Consider the following 18,381-nt stretch of genomic DNA (forward strand, 5'->3'; position numbering starts at 1 on the left):
TGGGGTCGCCGTGGAGGGGCTGGGGCGGCCTGCCCTGGGGCCCGGGGACAGGCACAGAACCGCACAGATGGGGCCCCGGCCCGGCTCGTGGATGGTTCTGGAGAAGGGGATGGGAGGAGAACTGTGAATTCTCAGGCCTGCGGCCTGGGGGGCGCTGGAGCAAGCCCGACCAAACCACCAACACAAACACAAAAGACAAAACCCCCTCCCTTCTCCTCATCCCTCTGTCCAGGAACTCCCGCGGGATGCCCGGCTGGGACCATCTGGGCCCCATCCAAAGGGCCTGGCAGGCACTGGGGGAGGGGGAAGGAGCCTGTCCAGCCACCATTCTCTTTGCGGCCTCTCATGGTCACTGCCACCTGCTGAGTTGGTCCTCCTGGGCGGGGTTTTGGGGTGGGTGGGGAGTTCACCATTTGTGGAGAGAGGAGAGGAAGGCCCCTGCTGGTGTCTACCCCTGCCTAACTTGGGGCTGGCCCAGCATCCTGGCCCATCCCAAGGACACCCCTGGAGAAGCCCAAGGCGGGTGGCCGCTGCCTCTTGCTGGAGCTGCTTGTTGGAGGAGGCATCGCAAAGGCAAAACCTCCCAGAGAGTTTCCTTTTTGGAAACTTGGAACCAGCCCCTTTTATGACATTTTCCAGGGGAGGGGGAAGGGGCACTGGCTGAGTTTACGGCAGTGACACTATTTGTGTAATGACATCAGCTCCCATAAGGCCCCTCAGCAATGTCAACAGCTGGAAAGGCCTGGATGGGCATGGAACCGGCAGTCCATGAAGCTGGCTGGACCAGACGTGGGGAAAGGGCTTGCTTGAGTGGGGACGGGGTTTGCTGGCTCAGCAAAGTACCAGAATGCCTGAGCCATGGGCAGGCAGGGGCAGGAGGGACAGCCTCCTGCTTGGCCGAGGAAGCAAAGACCGTTTCCTGTTGTTGGCCCCACTCTTGGTCCCCCAAGGGAAGGGACAGGGGCTGCTGGGGCTGCCCCTTACAGCTGCCTTGATCTGGCCTGGACAGCACCTTGCCCACTCCTTTGTGGCTAGCCTCTCTGTGGAGTCTGCCTGTGCACTCCGGTGTGTCCAGACCTCCTTCCAAAGCGTCCTCAAGACACTGTCCTCAAGCAGGCAGCCTCTTTTGGTCTGACTGCCTCACACAGGACCCAATCCTGTGCCCTGGAGCCTCTTGGCTCCCTGCCTTTCTGAGCGCTCTGCACTGCCCAGGGCCTCTGGCCCGCATCCTCACACCCGGCACACTGAATTAGAGGCCTGGCTCCCCTCTCAGTCAGGAAATTGGTTTCATTTTCCCTGCCGGAGTTTGGCTGCTCAAAGGGTCACACTGAGTATGCAGCTCGGCTCCTCGGTGGTCTGGCTTCCCTCCGCCTCCCCACTCTGCCCACGCTGTGGCTGCCATTTATTGAGCACCTGCTCTGTGCCAGGCACTTTACCCACACGCTCCCAGCTTGTCCTCGTGACAACCCCTTGGGACAGGGACTCTCACCCTCTTTTTCACTGCCCGGGAAACCAGAGTACACGCACCCAAGGTCACGCTGCAGATAGGTGGCGGGACTGGGGCTCCGATCCTGGAGCCAGCCTTTCTGACCACGGGCCACGCTGGCCTTCACGGCCCTCTAGCGCTGGGGCCCACTCATGCAATTCAAGGAGCAGGCCGGGAGGGGGAGCTCCTGGGGAAGTTGCCCTGAGACCTCAGCCCTAGTTACTGCTTCTTGAGAACCTTGGCATCTGGCCTGGAAAACAGGAGTCTGGGTTGGGGTAGAGGCCCGGCTCCTAACATCCCCAGAGGTGGGAGCAAGAGTCGGGGTGAAGCAGGAATTTCAGGAGAGACAGGCAGAGATGCCTCAGGGGTAGGGAGAAGACAGAACTGCCCTGGAAAGGGGTTTTTGGCTTCCCTAATTGCACACCGAAGGCTGGAGGGATCTTTCTCCAAGCTGTCAGACTTGGTCCTGGTGTGGTCTGCTGGGTACCATTAGCATCCAAAGGCATCACGCTGTGGGCAGTTGTCCTGTTTTTGTCTATGCCAGCATGACTTTTCCACCCTGTCCAGAAGCCTTGGGCTGAGTCTCACCTCATGCTAGGAGAGGGGCTCGCACTGGTGGTCTCCGAGGCATCCCCAGCAACGGAGCCAGTGCCTGCCAAGCAACAAGGCATCTTGCTGAAAACTCAACCAGTCTCCAGTCGGGGTGGCCACATCAGCCAGGTTGGGATGAGGTCACTACATTACAGGTTGCCTTCCTCATTCAAGGACCCTGGCCAGAACCCAGCCCACCACTCCTCTGCTTGCAGCTACCGGCCTCGGCGGTGAACTCCCATCCTTAGGAAAGCACCCCTCTTCCACCTGTCCCCCACTCCAGGCAGGAGATGGAGCCAGGAATTGAGGTGTTCCAGTTTGTACAGTTAGGAAGGGATGTAAAACGGAGCTAGATTTTGATTTTGAAGAGTGTATTAACCAGAATTGTGATATGTAGGTGTCTGAAGAGAAACATACCAGATTAGTCTTGTTTTTTAAACAGGTTCCCCAGTTGTCCTTTCTCTTACCAGCTGGGTGGTCTGGTGCCCCTGACAGCTGCGTGCCTGCTTTACTGACACGCAGTAACGCTGAAGATTTTGGGGTGGAGGGAAAGGGCAGGACATAGGGCTGTCCCCTGGACTCACCTGCAGGCCATGGTCTCTGTCCACAACTTCTGCCCTTAGAAAGCAGGGCAGGAGGCAGCATCTTCAAGACCCTCCATGTGGGAGGGAGGGATGCCTGGGGTCAAAGCCCAGGGAGAACAGGCACTGCCCCAAAGCCCGTAGTGACCTCCTGGAACTCTGCCTCAGGAGTAGCATGCAGGAAATGGGTGCAGACTTTATTGGAGTTGCCCGGGCTAGAATGAGGCAGGCTGGAATGAGGGTGAAGTCAAGAAGAGACCCAAAGGGATTGGGAAGTGGTTCCTTTAGGAGAGTGAAGAATGTTTAGGTTCTCAGCACTTAAAGGAAGCCCCTGAAGCCCAGAGAGTGATGGGGCCCCTGGGCCACGGTTCATGAACAGATCTTCCTGTGGCTCTGCATGGGGACAGACCCCATGGCACACCCAGGGGTACTGAAATGTTTGCTTGTGGGCCTCACCCCCTGTCAGAAGCCAAGCCAGTCCCAGTGTCACTGGCCATCCCTTCCCTTCCCTGCTCCCTAATGCACTTCCCACCCTCCCTCAGCTCCCTGTTTGGGATTTCTGTTCACTCCGAATTGTAAATGTTTAGTTGTGACCATGACGTATTGTTTGGGTCAGTGCCCTTTCCAATGCATACTAATATATTATGGTTATTATATATGAATATATTTAATGACATGAAAAAAGTTGTGGATTTTCTTTTTTAAAGTTTCTTTCCTTTTTTTTTTGGATAGAGTTGTAATGGACCCAGATGGAACTTGTAACGTGGGCCCCACATGATAGAACTAAATTCAGATATCATTAAATAAACTCTTATACACTGTGCTCAGTCTCCCAGTCTTGATTGGTGGCCTGGGCTATGGGTGGTGGGCATGTGGGGAGGCAGGAGTCTTTGGGTAACTTAAGGAATATGGCCTCTAGCCAAAGAACTTCCGACAAGACAGAGCCTAGTACCCTCAAAGGCAGCAAGAGGGCAGCTCTGCTTGGAAGGTCCTAGAAGCTTGCTGGCTCTGAATGCTACTTTGAGCTAAAAGGCTCTCTCATGATTAGGACAATCTGTATTTCAGTCCCTAAGAAACCACCCTGGAATCTAAGAAAAAGATGAAACTAGGGGACAAGGAAAAGGGAGTTCCCTCCCAATGGCCCTACCTGCAGTAGCAGGGCAGAGAGCAACCTCTGACCTTTCATTTCATTAGGAAGGAACCTGCACACCGTTTCTGCTTTTACATAACCAGTTTTTTCTATTCAAAGCCAAGTAAAGACTCACAAGAAAATCCAACAGGGTTAGCGAAACTCAGGAGATCTTGCAAAAGAGTTTTTTTTCAAACCATTGCTAAAGGCTTCGTGCAGTGCAGAGACTGGGCCAGTGCCAGCACCACACAGCCACCGGGAGCTGAGCTCACTGGGTTTCTGAGAGGCTATATTTAAACGTCCAAATGGTTGTGATTTCTTTATTAAATAAACAATTCAGTCATTAGGAACATGTTGTGTTGCCATGCAAAGTGGGGCCGATCGTCACCAGGAAGCTATAATTTCTGCACCCAGCTGTTTTTAAGACAAGTCTCAGCAACAGGCCTGGTCTAGCCCCTCAGCAACGCAGACTGAACTGGCCCTTCTTTCGAAGGCATAGGAAGCCCTTTCCTGGCTGCCTGGATTGCTCGCTGGAGATGCCTTTAGCTTCTGCTCGGGAAGAAACTGGTCCGGCACCACCTGTCAGGTCTGGCTCCGAAGTTCGGGAGTCAGGGGTCAAAGCCAGGGCAGGTAGATACATGAGTGGTCTCTGGTGTCCCATTACATCTCACATTTGAGTCCCTGCTGGAATGATAGTGCCTGACAGTGGATGAATTCGGAGAGGATACAAGTCTCAGTTGGCTGGACAGGCCGAAGAGAAAGCAAGCCTTTTCTGTAGTCTCAGGCACTCCCCAGGGCGGTCGGACTATATGCAGGACTTAAGACCCACTGAGACCCAGCAGGACTAAGAGCCTGGGGCTCAGAGTTCTGTGATGAGTCTCACCTTTGGTCATTTGAGGTCAAGGGTCTCGCTGTCAAGGACTTGCATGAGATGGCTTTATTTCTGTCTTAAAAAAAAAAAAAAATGTCTGTGCCTGCCTATGAGTGCGAAGTTTCCTTTGGGACTCCACCACAGTCAGGCCCTGGGCTGGTGGCTTACAGCTCTGCCTGACGCCTGAAGGAGGCATACTGTTGATCAGACACATATTAGAACATGGACTATAAACAGCCCCAATGCCTCCTGGGCCCTTATGTTCCAGTTGGGAAGAAGGCATCGACATCTGCCAGATTCAATGCAGGAAATAAACTAGGTCACTGCTAAGTACTGGTCCAAGGTGGTGGGAAAAGCCCATTTTAAAAACTGGACTGCTGAGGCACAAGGAAGCTGAGTGAGCCTCATCAGAGACCCAAGCGCTAGCAAAGTCTAGCAAAAAACCCAGCATCAGAGCCTCACAGGGTCTGCCCACCATCACAGCCTGCTGTCAGGGAGGCCCACGTATTTCTCAGGTCCTCCCTGCCCTGTCTCTCCCCCTCAACCCACCTCCCAGAGACAGTGCTCGACATGGATGCCCACTTGTGGCAGACACTTCAGGTTTCAGATTCTGTTAAGCAGACATCTCTTTCTATGCTTTTAAAAAGACTAAATAAAGACATATAAAAAATAGGCCAAGAAAAACAGGGAGTGAAAGGATGGAGAGAGCCAGTGAGAAATGGAGTGTATGGATGGGTCACACTCGCTGCTTGATCAAGCTGGAGACTCAGCGGGACAGCAAGTCACTGCTGGAAAGAGGTCAATGCCTTTTGTTACTGGCATGTAGCTGGGAGGAAGACTGTGAAACTATACGAAGCAATCAGAGCGAAGGCGAGTCTTAGCCCCCTTTTTAAAACAAGGGGGGATATCCACTTAACTTTAGCAGGGCTGGGTTAGAGAATCCAGCTAGATAAGAGATCATCTTTAGTCTGTGCTACAGTTGTCAGTGTCGCTCGGATCTGAAGAAGCTGGGAATGCGATTCTAAGGAGGCTAAGGCACTCTCTCCCCACCAGGAGGAAAAATGCTGCTACACTGCTGGCTGGCAGTTTTCTCTGACTAGTCAGGAGTAAGCCCGACAGTTCTGGAAGCAGATGGGCAGTTGGGAATTCTGTGCAGCTTTGTAGAAGGAAAGTTCCAAGGGATCTGGGCTCAGGGAAAAACCGCACTTCCTGCCAGGCAGGAAGGCTGCGGGCAATGGGAGAAGCAGCACATGGATTTTTGGTATCAACACCAAAGATGACTGGTAGAAGTTGTGTCCGGGGCCAGAGCCCTGCAGGTCTTTGAAAGGAGCCTGGAGCTAATGACAGCTAAGGTTTAGTTCCAGTCAATAATAATGAAGTCCAAATGGAACACAGTACCCATGGTACCCAGATATCTGGATTTCTTTATATGGTATCCAGAGTTAAAATGCTTACAATTAATAATCAGTTAAGTTAAACAATACTTATACTGTTATTTTAATCAAGTTTATTTTCACTGAAAAAGCACTTGGGCTGATGGGTGCTGAGGCCGTGACTTGCCTCTCTCTTTACGCTTGGAGTGAGGTCTTAAGGCTCACCCCACCAGCTCCAGAGCACTCACTGTGGGTGGCTTGGAGGGGGAAAAGCAGGTCTTGCAAGCCATGTGGGAGAATGCCAGCTTTACATTAGCCACACGACTCTAGGGTGGCTCTTGAGGCAGCAGATCCCAAAAGGGGCACCTCCCAGCCACTTGGGTATGGCTTGCCATTTCCTAAGGTGAGGAGCACTAAGGGAGCTGGGGTCTTGCTGCTTCTTGGCATGTCCCTACTCTCTGTGAAAGCGTGAAAGGCCTTTTAGTGTGACTGAGCCAGAACTCCGTGGCTTGGGTTCAAAGATGCCCCATAAGTTGCCGGGGCTCCATGCTGAGCAAGTCAAGAGGAGGTGAGAAAGTCACACAGACCATCAGTGCCAACTCCCCTGAGTCCCAAAGTGGGGGGACTCCAAGGAGACACTGTTTGCACAGATTTGGGGTTTCACAGAAGACTGGAAGATGTGGCTTGCAGATTCCTGGTCGTCCACTGGGTGATCCATTAGCAACTGCCCACCCCGATGAGGAAATGCATCCCAAGCCCTTGGCCCTATCCAGTGTGGCCCTTATCCTACAGGATCATGTGCACCTGCAACAACCTGCTTCCCTTTCCTCTCTCTCCCTTCACAATCCTGTTCCCTGACACGCTTGTCCTCACAGCAGCCCCTGCTCCTTACCCTCTTGTTTCTACTTGGCTTTGGCCATCTGCTAAATTTGCTCCAAGGGCCTCAACATCCCAAGGCAGGCAATGGTCTGCATGTGTCAGCAGCCCCTGGAGGCCAGCAGGGAACAGGGTTCAAACAGAAAGGAGAGCGTTTTCCTGGGCACCAGTTCACTCTCGTGTCCTCACAATGGTGTGTTCTATTTATTAGGCAGAAGCACGTGACAGAATCTCTGAGATCTGGATTTGGAGAGCATCTGGCCCCACTGGGTTTAGACTGGGGGTAGGGGAGGAATCCTTCTTTCAGCTGAGCCAAGCAGGGGGCTCTGTGTTTACATGTGCCAACTCACCCAAACCTCCCCTATGTGGTAGGAAGGAAATCTTACTTCCATTCTCTAGCTGAGGAAGCAGAGGCACAGGAAGGTAACTTGCCCATAGTCACTGGTGCAGCTGTCAAGAGGGCCATTCACCACAAGTTTCAGGCTCTGTCCCTTCTGGGCACTTGCTGGTCCCCTTATGGTTGAGCAGGCAGGTGACTAGGTTCGTTCAGTGAATTGAGAGGTGATGGGTCTGTTTCTGGGCTGAACATTGCCTTGCAGGCGTGAGAGCTTCCAGAGCCCCCTGTTTTCTGCCAGAGACCACGATGGGTGTCCCCTTGGCCTAGGCTCTGGAGTGAGGAGGACTGGTTACAGCCAGGCAAGTATCTGTACTCTGGGATCCCAGGTCTTCCCAGCACGCCTAGAGTCTTCAGTCCAGGAAATAATGCCAGGCTGCTCCATGGCTGGTGCCTGTCTCTGTTCAAAGGGGGTTTTGAGTCATGCCCTCTTGAGGAAATCCACAAGAGACTTGGCCTAAGTTCCCTACCACAGGCCTCTTCTGTCTTTTTTCTCAGGGAGATCTCATGCTTTGATCTCATACTTTGGAAACCACCCTATCATCAACCCTAATTCTTTTTCCTTTCGCCATGGAGAGCAAAGAAAGGCTGCTGGCCCATCCTGCTTTCTATACAGGTAGGAGAGAGCACATGATGCTTGACCTCTGCCCCCTTCTAACTCAGAAGGCATCCACCCCCTAGTGTCCTCTGCCCACCCCATCTGTCTTCCCTAAGATACGTACTGCGCGCACGCATGTGCGCGTGCACACACACACACACACGGCTGTCGGAACCAGGGAAAGCACCAAATAAAGGCATGTTCTCCTAACTTCATGATCACAGCTTTCTTTGAACCTGATACAGGACTTTCCAGCCCAATCACTTTCCACCTCACCTACCTTATTCAACAGACTTGATTCTTGCTGCTTAGAAAGATGTCTCTCTCGGCTGGGCTCAGTGGCTCAGCCTGTAATCCCAGCGCTTTGGGAGGCCGAGGTGAGTGGACTGCCTGAGCCTGCAGGTTCGTGACCCGCCTGGGCAACTTGGTGAGACCTCATCTCCACAATAAATAAAAAAATTAGCCGGGCATGGTAGTGCGCGCCTACAGTTCCAGCTACTTGGAAGGCTGAGGTGGAAGGATCGCTGGAGCCCAGCAGGTCGAGGCTGCGGTGGCCAGGAGCGTGCACTGCACTTTAGTCTGGGCAACATAGTGAGACTCCAACTCAAAAAAACATAAAAATAAATAAATAAATAAAAAGAAAGATGTCTCTCTCAGCCTTGATAAATGAGAGTTTGCTATCACCAAGGAAATGAAAAAGATGCGCTTCCAGGTCTGATGGCAGTTCCTAAGGTAGAACTCAGAAATACTTCTGGGCAGTGGCAGCTAGCGCAACCAGAAGGAGTGCTGAGCCTGGTGGGGTGACTTGGGCGGGTAGGGTGGCGGGTAGTGGTTACACACTCAAGACACGTTTCTGCATGGCCACCCCTCCATACAGCCCTCCTTCCCATCTGGACACAGGTGGCCTTGACAGTACACTTGTTTCCTATATGGACACATGGCTTCCCCAAGCAGACAATGAGGTTTCAAACTATTAATTCAATATTCCCCAGGATGCTCAGAATACTACAGAGGTGACTGGGATCGACTGGCAACCATGGGGCGGTGACCACTTGAGGACCTCTGACTAGCACCAAAACAACCAAGGTTGAAAGCAAAAGGACCATACTGGGCCTGATGCTCAAGGGAGCTCTCCAGAGCCACAGAGCTATGCACCTTCAGTGAAGCAACATACCTCGGGAGTTCAGAGCTTTGGGGGAATTTATTGAGAGCATGGGTTTTGTACCAAAAGTGTACTGGACTTATATCCATTATTGGTGGGTGTCACGGCTGGCGGTCCCTTTATGGCCATCAGTTGGTTGGCCAGACTGCAACGACCACAATAGCCACAAGCAGCAATAAAATCACCATGATCATCCCTGAAAAAGAAAAGCAGAAAATACCTATTTTAACAGTTCCTACCAGAAAAGCATCACATGTTTTATTAAGTGTCTTCAGAGCAGTCAGTGGCATGCTGCTCCCTCTGAGCCTTCAGTTCATGCTTCAGGGAGGGGAGGTCAGCAGCCCAAGGCGCAGCTGAAACAAAACTCTGGCTTTGCAGGTAGGTGGGTGCAGAAGGCAGGGGCTACAGGGAGGTTGGGAACAGCCCTCCCTGCCTCTTGAACTGTGTCAGTGCTCCAAAGTGCAAGACTGTGGACAATGTATGGGCCTGGCCCTCGCTGGGCTAGTATCTGCCTGCAGCCTGGGCCACAGGGGAGGGTGAAAGCTGCTGCTACCCAACCCAATTATGTACCGATGAAGCATCAATAAAGCAAAAGGCTGAAGAGTTTTAATTCTGGAATCCATTTTCTCCACTATCCACATGGCTTCACCTTGCCTTCTTGAGTCCAAGACGCTTATGTGACCCACTGCTAAAAATATTTCCGGATGAAAGAACTTTTTTGTGTATACCTGTATACTCTTTTTATTCTCATTTTCTAGTTTTATTTCCCAGCATTTTTGGCTGGGGAACACGAAGGGGAGCAGGCCAGCCTCGCCCTACCTCCTCAGGGTTGTGCATCTGGACTCAGCACTGCCCATTCCTTTACCCGATGCACATGAAGGGGGCCCAAGAGAACGCAGCCTTTGCTCAGTGGGCTCACGTCTCCCACATTGGCTTCTCTGGTGTTTAATAATGAGCGCTTACCATGCACCAGGTACCAGAGGCAGCTACCGCAAAGCAAGCACTCAAGAAAGGTTTGCTCATAAAAGAGTCCTTCAGCTTCTGAGACTCCAAGGGGAAAGTGGGGAACAGAGGAGAACAAGTATGCGAAAATGCCTTATAAAGAGAAGGGCGAGTCACGCATATAGGGTCACATGGTTGTGTGGCCACCAGGACTGCTCACCATGCTTTGGAAACCACCCTATCATCAATCCTAATTCTTTCTCCTTTGCCATGAAAGGCAAAGCAAGGCCAGCTAGCTCTTCCTGCTTTCCATACAGGCAGGAGAGGCATGCCCCCCCCACACCCCTATATGTTAAAATAGATATCTTTTTAATTCTGAGATAATGCATGCACTATATCTTGATGTAAATCAGCGACAGAGTTATAAGTACTACTAATACTACCGTGGTTTGTTGCCTACATTCATAAGCAAAGAAAATGCTATGTCTCAGAAGTCAGTGAAAATAAGAATGCAATTTGCTTTTTCATTCGAGTTCACAGATTTCTTTAATTCCACCCACAGATCCTCAGAGCTTGAATAGATCAAATGGTATAAATTTTAAACCCGACCCACGTAAGCATAGCACACCATGGTTTTGAGTATTGAGAAAGGACTTAAAAATAAATGGCAGCTTCTTTGTCATCTCTCTGTGATGGTAGGTGAAGTTTTCCTCATACAGCCTCTTTCCCTGATGATGCAATCTTTGGAGAGTCATTCTTCTCAGGGACTTAAGGTATTTCCCCCCATCTTCATGAGGAAATAAACCTAAGCCTCTAACTCAAGGGTCTGCCAACTTCAGTTCATGGGCCAAATCTGGCTGTGGTCTGCTTTTGTACAACCCATTAGCTAACAATGGTTTTTATATTTTTAGAGCGTTGTCAAAAAGGTAAAAGATGTGATGCGCTGTCTGTGGTCTGCACAGCCAATATCATTTAGTACCTGGCCCTGGACCCAGGTCTGCGGGCTCCTGCTCTGCATCACAGTGACTGATAACGACCCAGCTGCAGCATCAGCTCATTCACGAAGGTTCTGGATTTCAGCTCTCTCTCCATTTCTTTCATCTAGGGATTTCTCTTCTCCTTGTAAATGCAGCTACACATTAACATTTGGGAGAGGGGATTATACTATTTTATCCCGCATCACAAGATGCTTGTAGTGAGAAGAGGTGTGCATGCAATATTATCTTAGTCCATCTTCTTGCCAGAATCAGAACAAATATTTTCATTCATTTCTGCCTCCAGAAACATCTCCAGTTGAGCAAAAGCTTCACCTGGGCAGGAGCCCTACTACTACTTGGTCTGATACACGTGTGGTGTTTGGATGAAAACTTGTTCCTGGCGGGGTGAAAGGTTTATGCCGTGTAGTATCAGATTATAGGAATGGAGGAGGTAGACAGGTTGGGGTGGGATGTGGGAGACATCACCAGCACTCCAGGGCCTGGGCTCACCCTAAGACAAGGGGCAGGGACTGAGTTTTTAAGGAAGTCGGGGAGAGGATGAGAGGTGTTTTCGGAAGAGGCATTGTTCCTGAGGCCCGGCAGGATTATAATTGGGAGGACACTTGAGCCTGGAAGTCCTGCACAGCAAGGGTTCTAGGTCAACACTCTGATGACCCAGAGCAGAGGCAATACAGGTGACCTTGAATTGTCAAGTCAGGGTGATTATGGGAATAGCAGAACAAGTGACGAGAACAAAGGAATGAAGAGCAACACCGATTGGGAAGAAGGAAACACACACATCTGGTTTTAGTTTATACACGCCAAGCCTGAAATCCAAGGAAAGAGGCTTCAGGGCATGGACAATCACTGTCATCCCTGACATGGAACCCTGCGGTAACTGACTGGCCAGCCTCGCGTGTTCCTCTGTCCATGCATTCCAGTGGAACTGGAGCAAGCTGTTGAGATCAGGTCACCCCTCACTTAAAGCCCTCCAAGAGCTAAAGCTGAGATTCAAATTTTATGATGGCCTTGGAGGCCCTGTGCCCCCCAGCCACACATCATGTCCTGTGCTCCAGTCAATCGAGCTGTCTTTGACACCTCCGATGTGCTCCTCACTGCTTCTGGCTTATACACACTCTGCCCTTTCTGTCCGAGAGCTCCCGGCTCTTGGCCTGGTTAATCCCCCCAAAATCAGTGTGGCACTTCCTCAAGGAACTCTTCTTGCCTTCTAGTTAACTGTGCTCTCTTTGACCCTCTAAGTCTCCATGGGAACCCTTATTCAATCGTGACTTGGGTACTTAGTTACTATCTGTTACTCCCTGGCACAGGAGTGTCAGCAGCAGGGATGATGCCTTCTTGTTCACTGTCATACCCCCAGAACCTAGAGAAGAGTCTAGCACACAAAAGAAGTTATATAATAAATGAACACATATATTAAATTTTTGGAAGAGACAATAAGAAAGGCACAGGAGAAGTAGTCAGTAGGAGGAAGAAGCTCAGAAAAAGGTGTCAAGGAGGTCACTTAACAGGAAAATTCCAAAAGGTCAATATTGACCAACAAATAATGCGGAGACACCAACGAGACAGAGAAAAGCTCTCAGGTCACAGAGAATACACTGGAGACAGGGAACAGGTTCAGCAGACAGCACAGTTTAAGCAGAATGGTGTCTTTGTCACTGGAACCATTATTAACACAGCGATTCTTTAAAAGCTGCTAATTTTTCTACCACAGAAACTGTGAATTAGACAAAACGTGACCCAGTAAAAGTATGGCAGGGGGCACACAACCTCTTGAAAATGAACATGCACTTCGGCAACGGACACCTTAGATAGTGAGTTGATAAGATGTGATAAACTGGGTTCTTGTCTGGAGATGAAAAGGGGGACTTTAAGAGCAATGACAAATACGGTTTTTATAGTCTAAGCCCTTTCAGAGCAAACAGGAGTCCTTTGGGAGGAGATTTTCAACAGGTTTAAGTAAATGGGTAGGCGCTGAGGGTCAACTGAAGAGGTCATTTTAAGATGGCAGGTGACAGTGATAAGCAAAAGCCCACTGCAGCCTTTGGGATTCTTTCGGTCAAAGAAAAGGTGTTTATCTACCTTATCACCATAGCCTTTCTCTGAAAGAACTTCAGCTTTCTTGGAATGTGATCACAGCTCTGGCACCTATGAATGGAGTCTCTCTCCTCTGAAGGACATTTCAGAAAGAGTAACCGGGTTAATGTCTTTAAAGCTAGGGATAGCTGAGCCACAGAGCACACAGGATATCTCCACATGCCAGGTTCTGCGCTGAATGCTATGGGTATACGGCTTCACCTAATTCTCCGCAACAAATAACTCTCATCTCTGCTTTATATATGAGGAAGCTGAGGTTCTGGAAGGTTAAACTGTCCTACCTAAGGCCCTACAGCTGGAAATGAAATCCAGGTGGGCTAGACCCCTGCTCATGCTTGTACCCCTTCTCTATACCTGTCTAGAGGCCCATGTAGAGCGACAGAGTGTGGGCTTTTTCAGGGAGAGTAGCCCAGATTCCTTGGGGCTGACAAACTGGGCTGAAGAGTTGCTTCCCTTTTGATTCTCTTCTCTTTTCTTCCCCCCTCCCTCCCTCCCTCTTCCCCCTTCCTTAATTTTTTATGGTGGAACATTTTAAACATATACAAAAGCAGACTAAAGACTATACTGAACTGTGATGAACTCATCACTCAGCTTTAACAAGGATCAATTCATGGCCAGTCTGGTTTTATGTATACCCTTACCTGTTCCCTGTCTCCAGTGTATTATTTTGAAGCAAATCCCAGACATTTTTCATCTACAAATATTTCAGTAAGTATCACTAGAAGGCACCATTTAGAAAAAACACCACCACACATAACCACAGAGGGTTTGATATTTCCTGAAGACAGAGGCAGGGAAGAGCTTCCAACCCTCCTGCCATAGAAAAGTGGCCCCAGCCTCAAGCCTGCAGGGGACCCTCCTGCGGGGTGGACGTGGGAAGTACGCTCATCTCACTCAGTCACGTGTGAGAGAGAGGACCTACTTCTTCAGCCTCAGAATAGTGCTTAAGCCTCAGGGGGTCTACTCATCCATCCCCCAGCTAAGGAAACGTCTGACATTTCAGAATGAGGAAAGACAGTTGAACTTCTGGGACCCTGCCAGCTTCTCAGACAATGAATGCTCTCTCCCCAGTCCCAGCACGGCACACCTGGCGCGGCTCCTGCCTGCAGGATCGTTCCTCCGAGCTTCCCTCGCTCCTGCCCTGGCCCCACTGGCACCTGGCAAGGCAGATTTTCCCTTCCAAAACTCAAGAGTCCCTTTCAGGGGCGGGCATGGGATGCCAGGGTTACAAGAGTGGAAAAAAATGTCCATTTCCTCTGGTCAGTTTACCAGATGAGTATTACTCAACCACTTACAATATTTACAAGTCCAGCTCATGGCAATTAAAAAAAGATGTAAGAAAACAAACTCCTTTTCAAACTGGGAAAGGATATTAAACACAGTCTCTCAGGAACGGTGTTGTGTTTTCTGAAGATTGTTCATCTGGAGTCATGGTCCATACTTTTTTCCAGTGAAACACTGGAAACCGGCAAATTACGAAGCCTGTGCTGCCAACACCCCACCACAGTTGGGTGTAGGTAACAGCCCTTAGTCCTTACTGACATGAGGAGAGGAAATACGGAGGCCGACTTTTCTTGAGAGAGTAAGAGTGGTTCTCTGTATTGGCCCGCCACTCTGCCCTGTAGCTGCAGGTGGGTGTGAGAGGTCAGCGTGATGGGAGAGGAGAGGGGCAGGGTGGGTGGAAAGGTAGGAGGGATGACGGATGATTTCTCCAGAAGTCTTTTTGTCTGGTTTGTCAGGAGAAAAGCCATCCTACCTGCTTGATGGCATGAACCAAAATGCGCATTTTTATCTTCTGCCTTGCGTTTCACACCAGAAGAGTCAGGACCAACAAGTCCCTGAAGCTAATAAACTCTAGAGATGCACGCAGGACACTTAGAGATGACTCCCATAGTTGGCTGTGGATTTTTTCCCAGCTGTGCCTGTCAATAACTGACATTTGCTTATGTATTAACCAGTGGGTTCTCACTGATCAAACAGATTCTTTGCAGTGATGCCTAAGCTGAGATGGGGAATGAGCAGAAGAGACAAAACTGAAATATTTGTTTTTAAAAGTTCATGTAAATGTTCCCTTTAATCCCATGGCTGGGCAAATAAGCTAAGAAAAGAGTAGACGCCGTGCAGAGGTGAGCGTGTTTACATTCTGATTTTCAGACTGAACGGTAGAGAATGGTGGCCACCCTGAGGTCTCTGCCTCGACCTGCCCACTCCGGCTGTGTGTGCTCTGCCGGAGGCCACGGGGTGTGACACAAGCAGCCCCTCTGCCACTGGCCTGGCTGCTCAGCTGGGCTGGGGGAAGCCAGACCCTGGTGGTGGGGAGAGAGATCAGACCTACCTCTGGTCTCGCTCCTCTTGAATCAATCTCACTCACAGTGCTACATTTTAATTTCCCCCAAACAAAGCTTCCATTAAACATCGGGTAGAAGTCTTCTGTGGTTTTCTGAGCTTGGTTTTGTTCTTAGCTTGGCGCCCAACCATCCTTGCGAGCTTTCCTGTTTAGTGGACCGGCCTTCCTCCGCAGTTCCAGGGGCTGCTTCGTCTCCTCAGCACATCTTACACCCTCTGCCCACTCCCCTCTGCCTGGAGCTTCACTGCACTGCAGGGCTGTGAAGCTTTCAACCACTTTCAACCACTGCAGGGCTGAAGTCTCAGCTCAGATTCCACTTCCTCCATAAAGATGGCTCAGCCCATTTGGATATGGCTTCTCCTGGAGTTTGAGAAGCATTTATAGCAAAGTTGTTCTTAAATGACTGTCTTCCATCTTTAGGCTCTTGTACTGTTTATTAATATTTCTTCCCTTAGGTCATAGGGTCTCTAAAAGCAGGGATCATCTGATATGGTAGAAGGGGCAGATTTTCCAGTCAAGGAGACTTGACTTCAAATCTGCCACTGACTAGGAAGGTTTTTTTTGTTTTGTTTTGGTTTTTATTGTAGAGACAAAGTCTCCCTGTATTGCCCAGGCTGGTCTCAAACTAGCCTCAAGTTATCCTCCTACCTCAGCCTCCCAAAGCGTGGGATTATAGGTGTGAGCCACCATGCCTGGCTGGGAAAGTTTTAACTCTCTGAAGTTCGGCTCCACCATTTGTAAAACAAGATTAAAAAATACTGACTTTTGGCCGAGCTCAGTGTCTCAGCCTGTAATCCCAGCACTTTGGGAGCCCAAGGTGAGTGGATTGCCTGAGCCCACAGGTTCGAGACCAGCTCGGGCAACTTGGCGAGACCTCATCTCTACAATAAATCACAAACTGGCCAGGCGTGGCAGCACGTGCTTGTAGTTCCAGCTACTTGGAAGGCTGAGGCAAAAGGATAGCAGGAGCCCAGCAGGTCGACACTGGGGTGGCTGTGAGTGTGCCACTGCACTCCAGCCTGGGCAATGGAGTGAGACTCCAACTCAAATAAATAAATAAGATTCTATCTGGTGGCTGATGTTTTGCCTGGTGATGTGATTCTTTGAAGAGTTACACTGGGCTGCACTTGTGTGTCACACTCTGGTTTGCCACCTTCGTCCTGCAGGATGTCTGTGGCCACCCAGGTTGCCTCCTCCCATCCTGACCTCCCAGCTCCCCAAATCAAGCTGAGCTCTCAATTGCTTCCTCTCAGAGACTATGGCATTTGCCCAGAGCTGGGCCTGCTACTGGCCTGCTGCCTTTCTGGGCTCTCTGGAGGGCATGTGAAATGGTTTAGACCTGAGGAGTCTTGGCTTTTCTCTTCATCTGCCTAACTTGAGTCCCCATTTTCTTACCTATAAATTAGGGAAAATTGTTTCCCTACTAGCCTCATGGCCTTTTGTGAGAATAACGTGGGATTTGAATCCTATGAAACTTTCTGAGTACACATGTACCTAATGGCATAACAGTCTTCTTATTTTTGACTTCGGTTCTTGGTATGCTGCTATTATTATTTCCATTGTCACTGCCATTATTATTATTTGTACAGTCTAACCAGACTGCCTGGGCTTCTCGGCCCCTGGGTTCCTCTCTGCCCCTTCTCCCATGCAGCTGAACGTATTATAATGTCAGGGCCCTTCTGGTTTGCCTTAACCTTCTCCCCTTGCCTGTGACTCCGTTCTCAGCTGGTGCCCCTGCTCTGACCTCCACTTCGTCACAGGTTCTTGCATCTGGGTCTTTCACGGCCTCTCTCACCTGGTGTCCGCTGACTAGCTCTGCCTGCCTGTTGTCCGTTGCCAGCATCCCGCCCAGCACAGCTGCCCTTCCTGTAGCTAATAACCGACACGGATGCTGCCAGACATTCAGCCATGAACTTCCAACCTTTCCTGGACACCCGTCATCACGCTGGGCCTCGGCGAGAATTGCTCTCTCTGTTTCCACACTAAATGCCACCCAGGTGTCCCTCTATTTTTGCTCCTCTTCTTTCTCTTTGGAGAGAATGACATTTGATGCCTGTTGTTAAAATGAGAGTCTGGCTTTGTTGTGGGATATTTATGGAGCATCTGCCATCACAGGGTATCCTTCTCAGACCAGGGCTATTCAAGGAGTAATAATTACTATCAGCAGACCTACCGTTTATTAAGTGCCAGTTCTACAAGTTTTATGTACTTTGTCTAACTGAATCCTCACAGTATGCCTAGGAAGTCAGTAGTTTTTTGGGGTTGTTTTCTCTTTCCTGTCGCCTAGGCTGGAGTGCAATGGCACACTTACGGACACCCGAGCGTCGACCTGCTGGACTCAGGCCTTCCAAGTAGCCGGAACTACAGACGCATGATAGCACGCCCAGTTAATTTTTGATTTATCGTAGAGACGAGGTCTCGCCGAGTTGTCCAGGCTGATCTTGAATCCACAGGCTCAGGCAATCCACTTGCCTCGGCATCCCAAAGTGCTGGGACTACAGGTTGAGTCAGGTCTTAATTTTATCTCAGTTTTGTGACACATTGACTGACTGAATATAATAGCTAGTCTCTTCCTTTAGACAAGATCATGGTCTGGAAACACAGGATGGTGGGAAGGGGAAGGGCCTGCATAGTCCAGCTGGGATGCTTTTGAGCCTCTGTGAGCAAGTTCCCCTATACCTCTGTGTTCTGGCTTCCTCAGGGGTCACGGGAGAATTACATGATGTTTTACGACAGTCCAAGGCCTGACACATATGGCTGATGATGATTAGATGTTGGCTCATTCTTCTGAAAAGTAGCTTGGTCTTTTCTGGGGGACTCTTTGGAGTGGCCAGGTCAGTGCAGAGTGTGTCTGGGCTAGATTTAGCACTGAGGTGACATTGGAAGGAGAGAGGCACCTTTCTTACCCTGGCAACTCAGCCCTTTCCCCTGAAGGCCAA

At 50.1% G+C, this 18,381-nt stretch overlaps 1 protein-coding gene across 1 annotated transcript in view; it reads right to left on the minus strand.

The window, feature by feature from the left end:
- Positions 1–9,081: 9,081 nt before the first annotated feature.
- Positions 9,082–18,381, minus strand: part of STX8 (syntaxin 8) — a 285,159-nt gene continuing 275,859 nt past the window's right edge. Inside the window, exon 8 of the mRNA XM_008072461.1 lies at positions 9,082–9,257. Coding sequence (XP_008070652.1) covers positions 9,190–9,257 — 68 coding nt within the window. The 3' untranslated portion in view covers positions 9,082–9,189. The remainder of the gene's footprint in view (positions 9,258–18,381) is intronic.

This window comes from Carlito syrichta, unplaced genomic scaffold (assembly GCF_000164805.1).
Source record: "Carlito syrichta isolate Samal-C Ts95f unplaced genomic scaffold, Tarsius_syrichta-2.0.1 Scaffold315198, whole genome shotgun sequence".
Taxonomy (NCBI): Eukaryota; Metazoa; Chordata; class Mammalia; order Primates; family Tarsiidae; genus Carlito; species Carlito syrichta.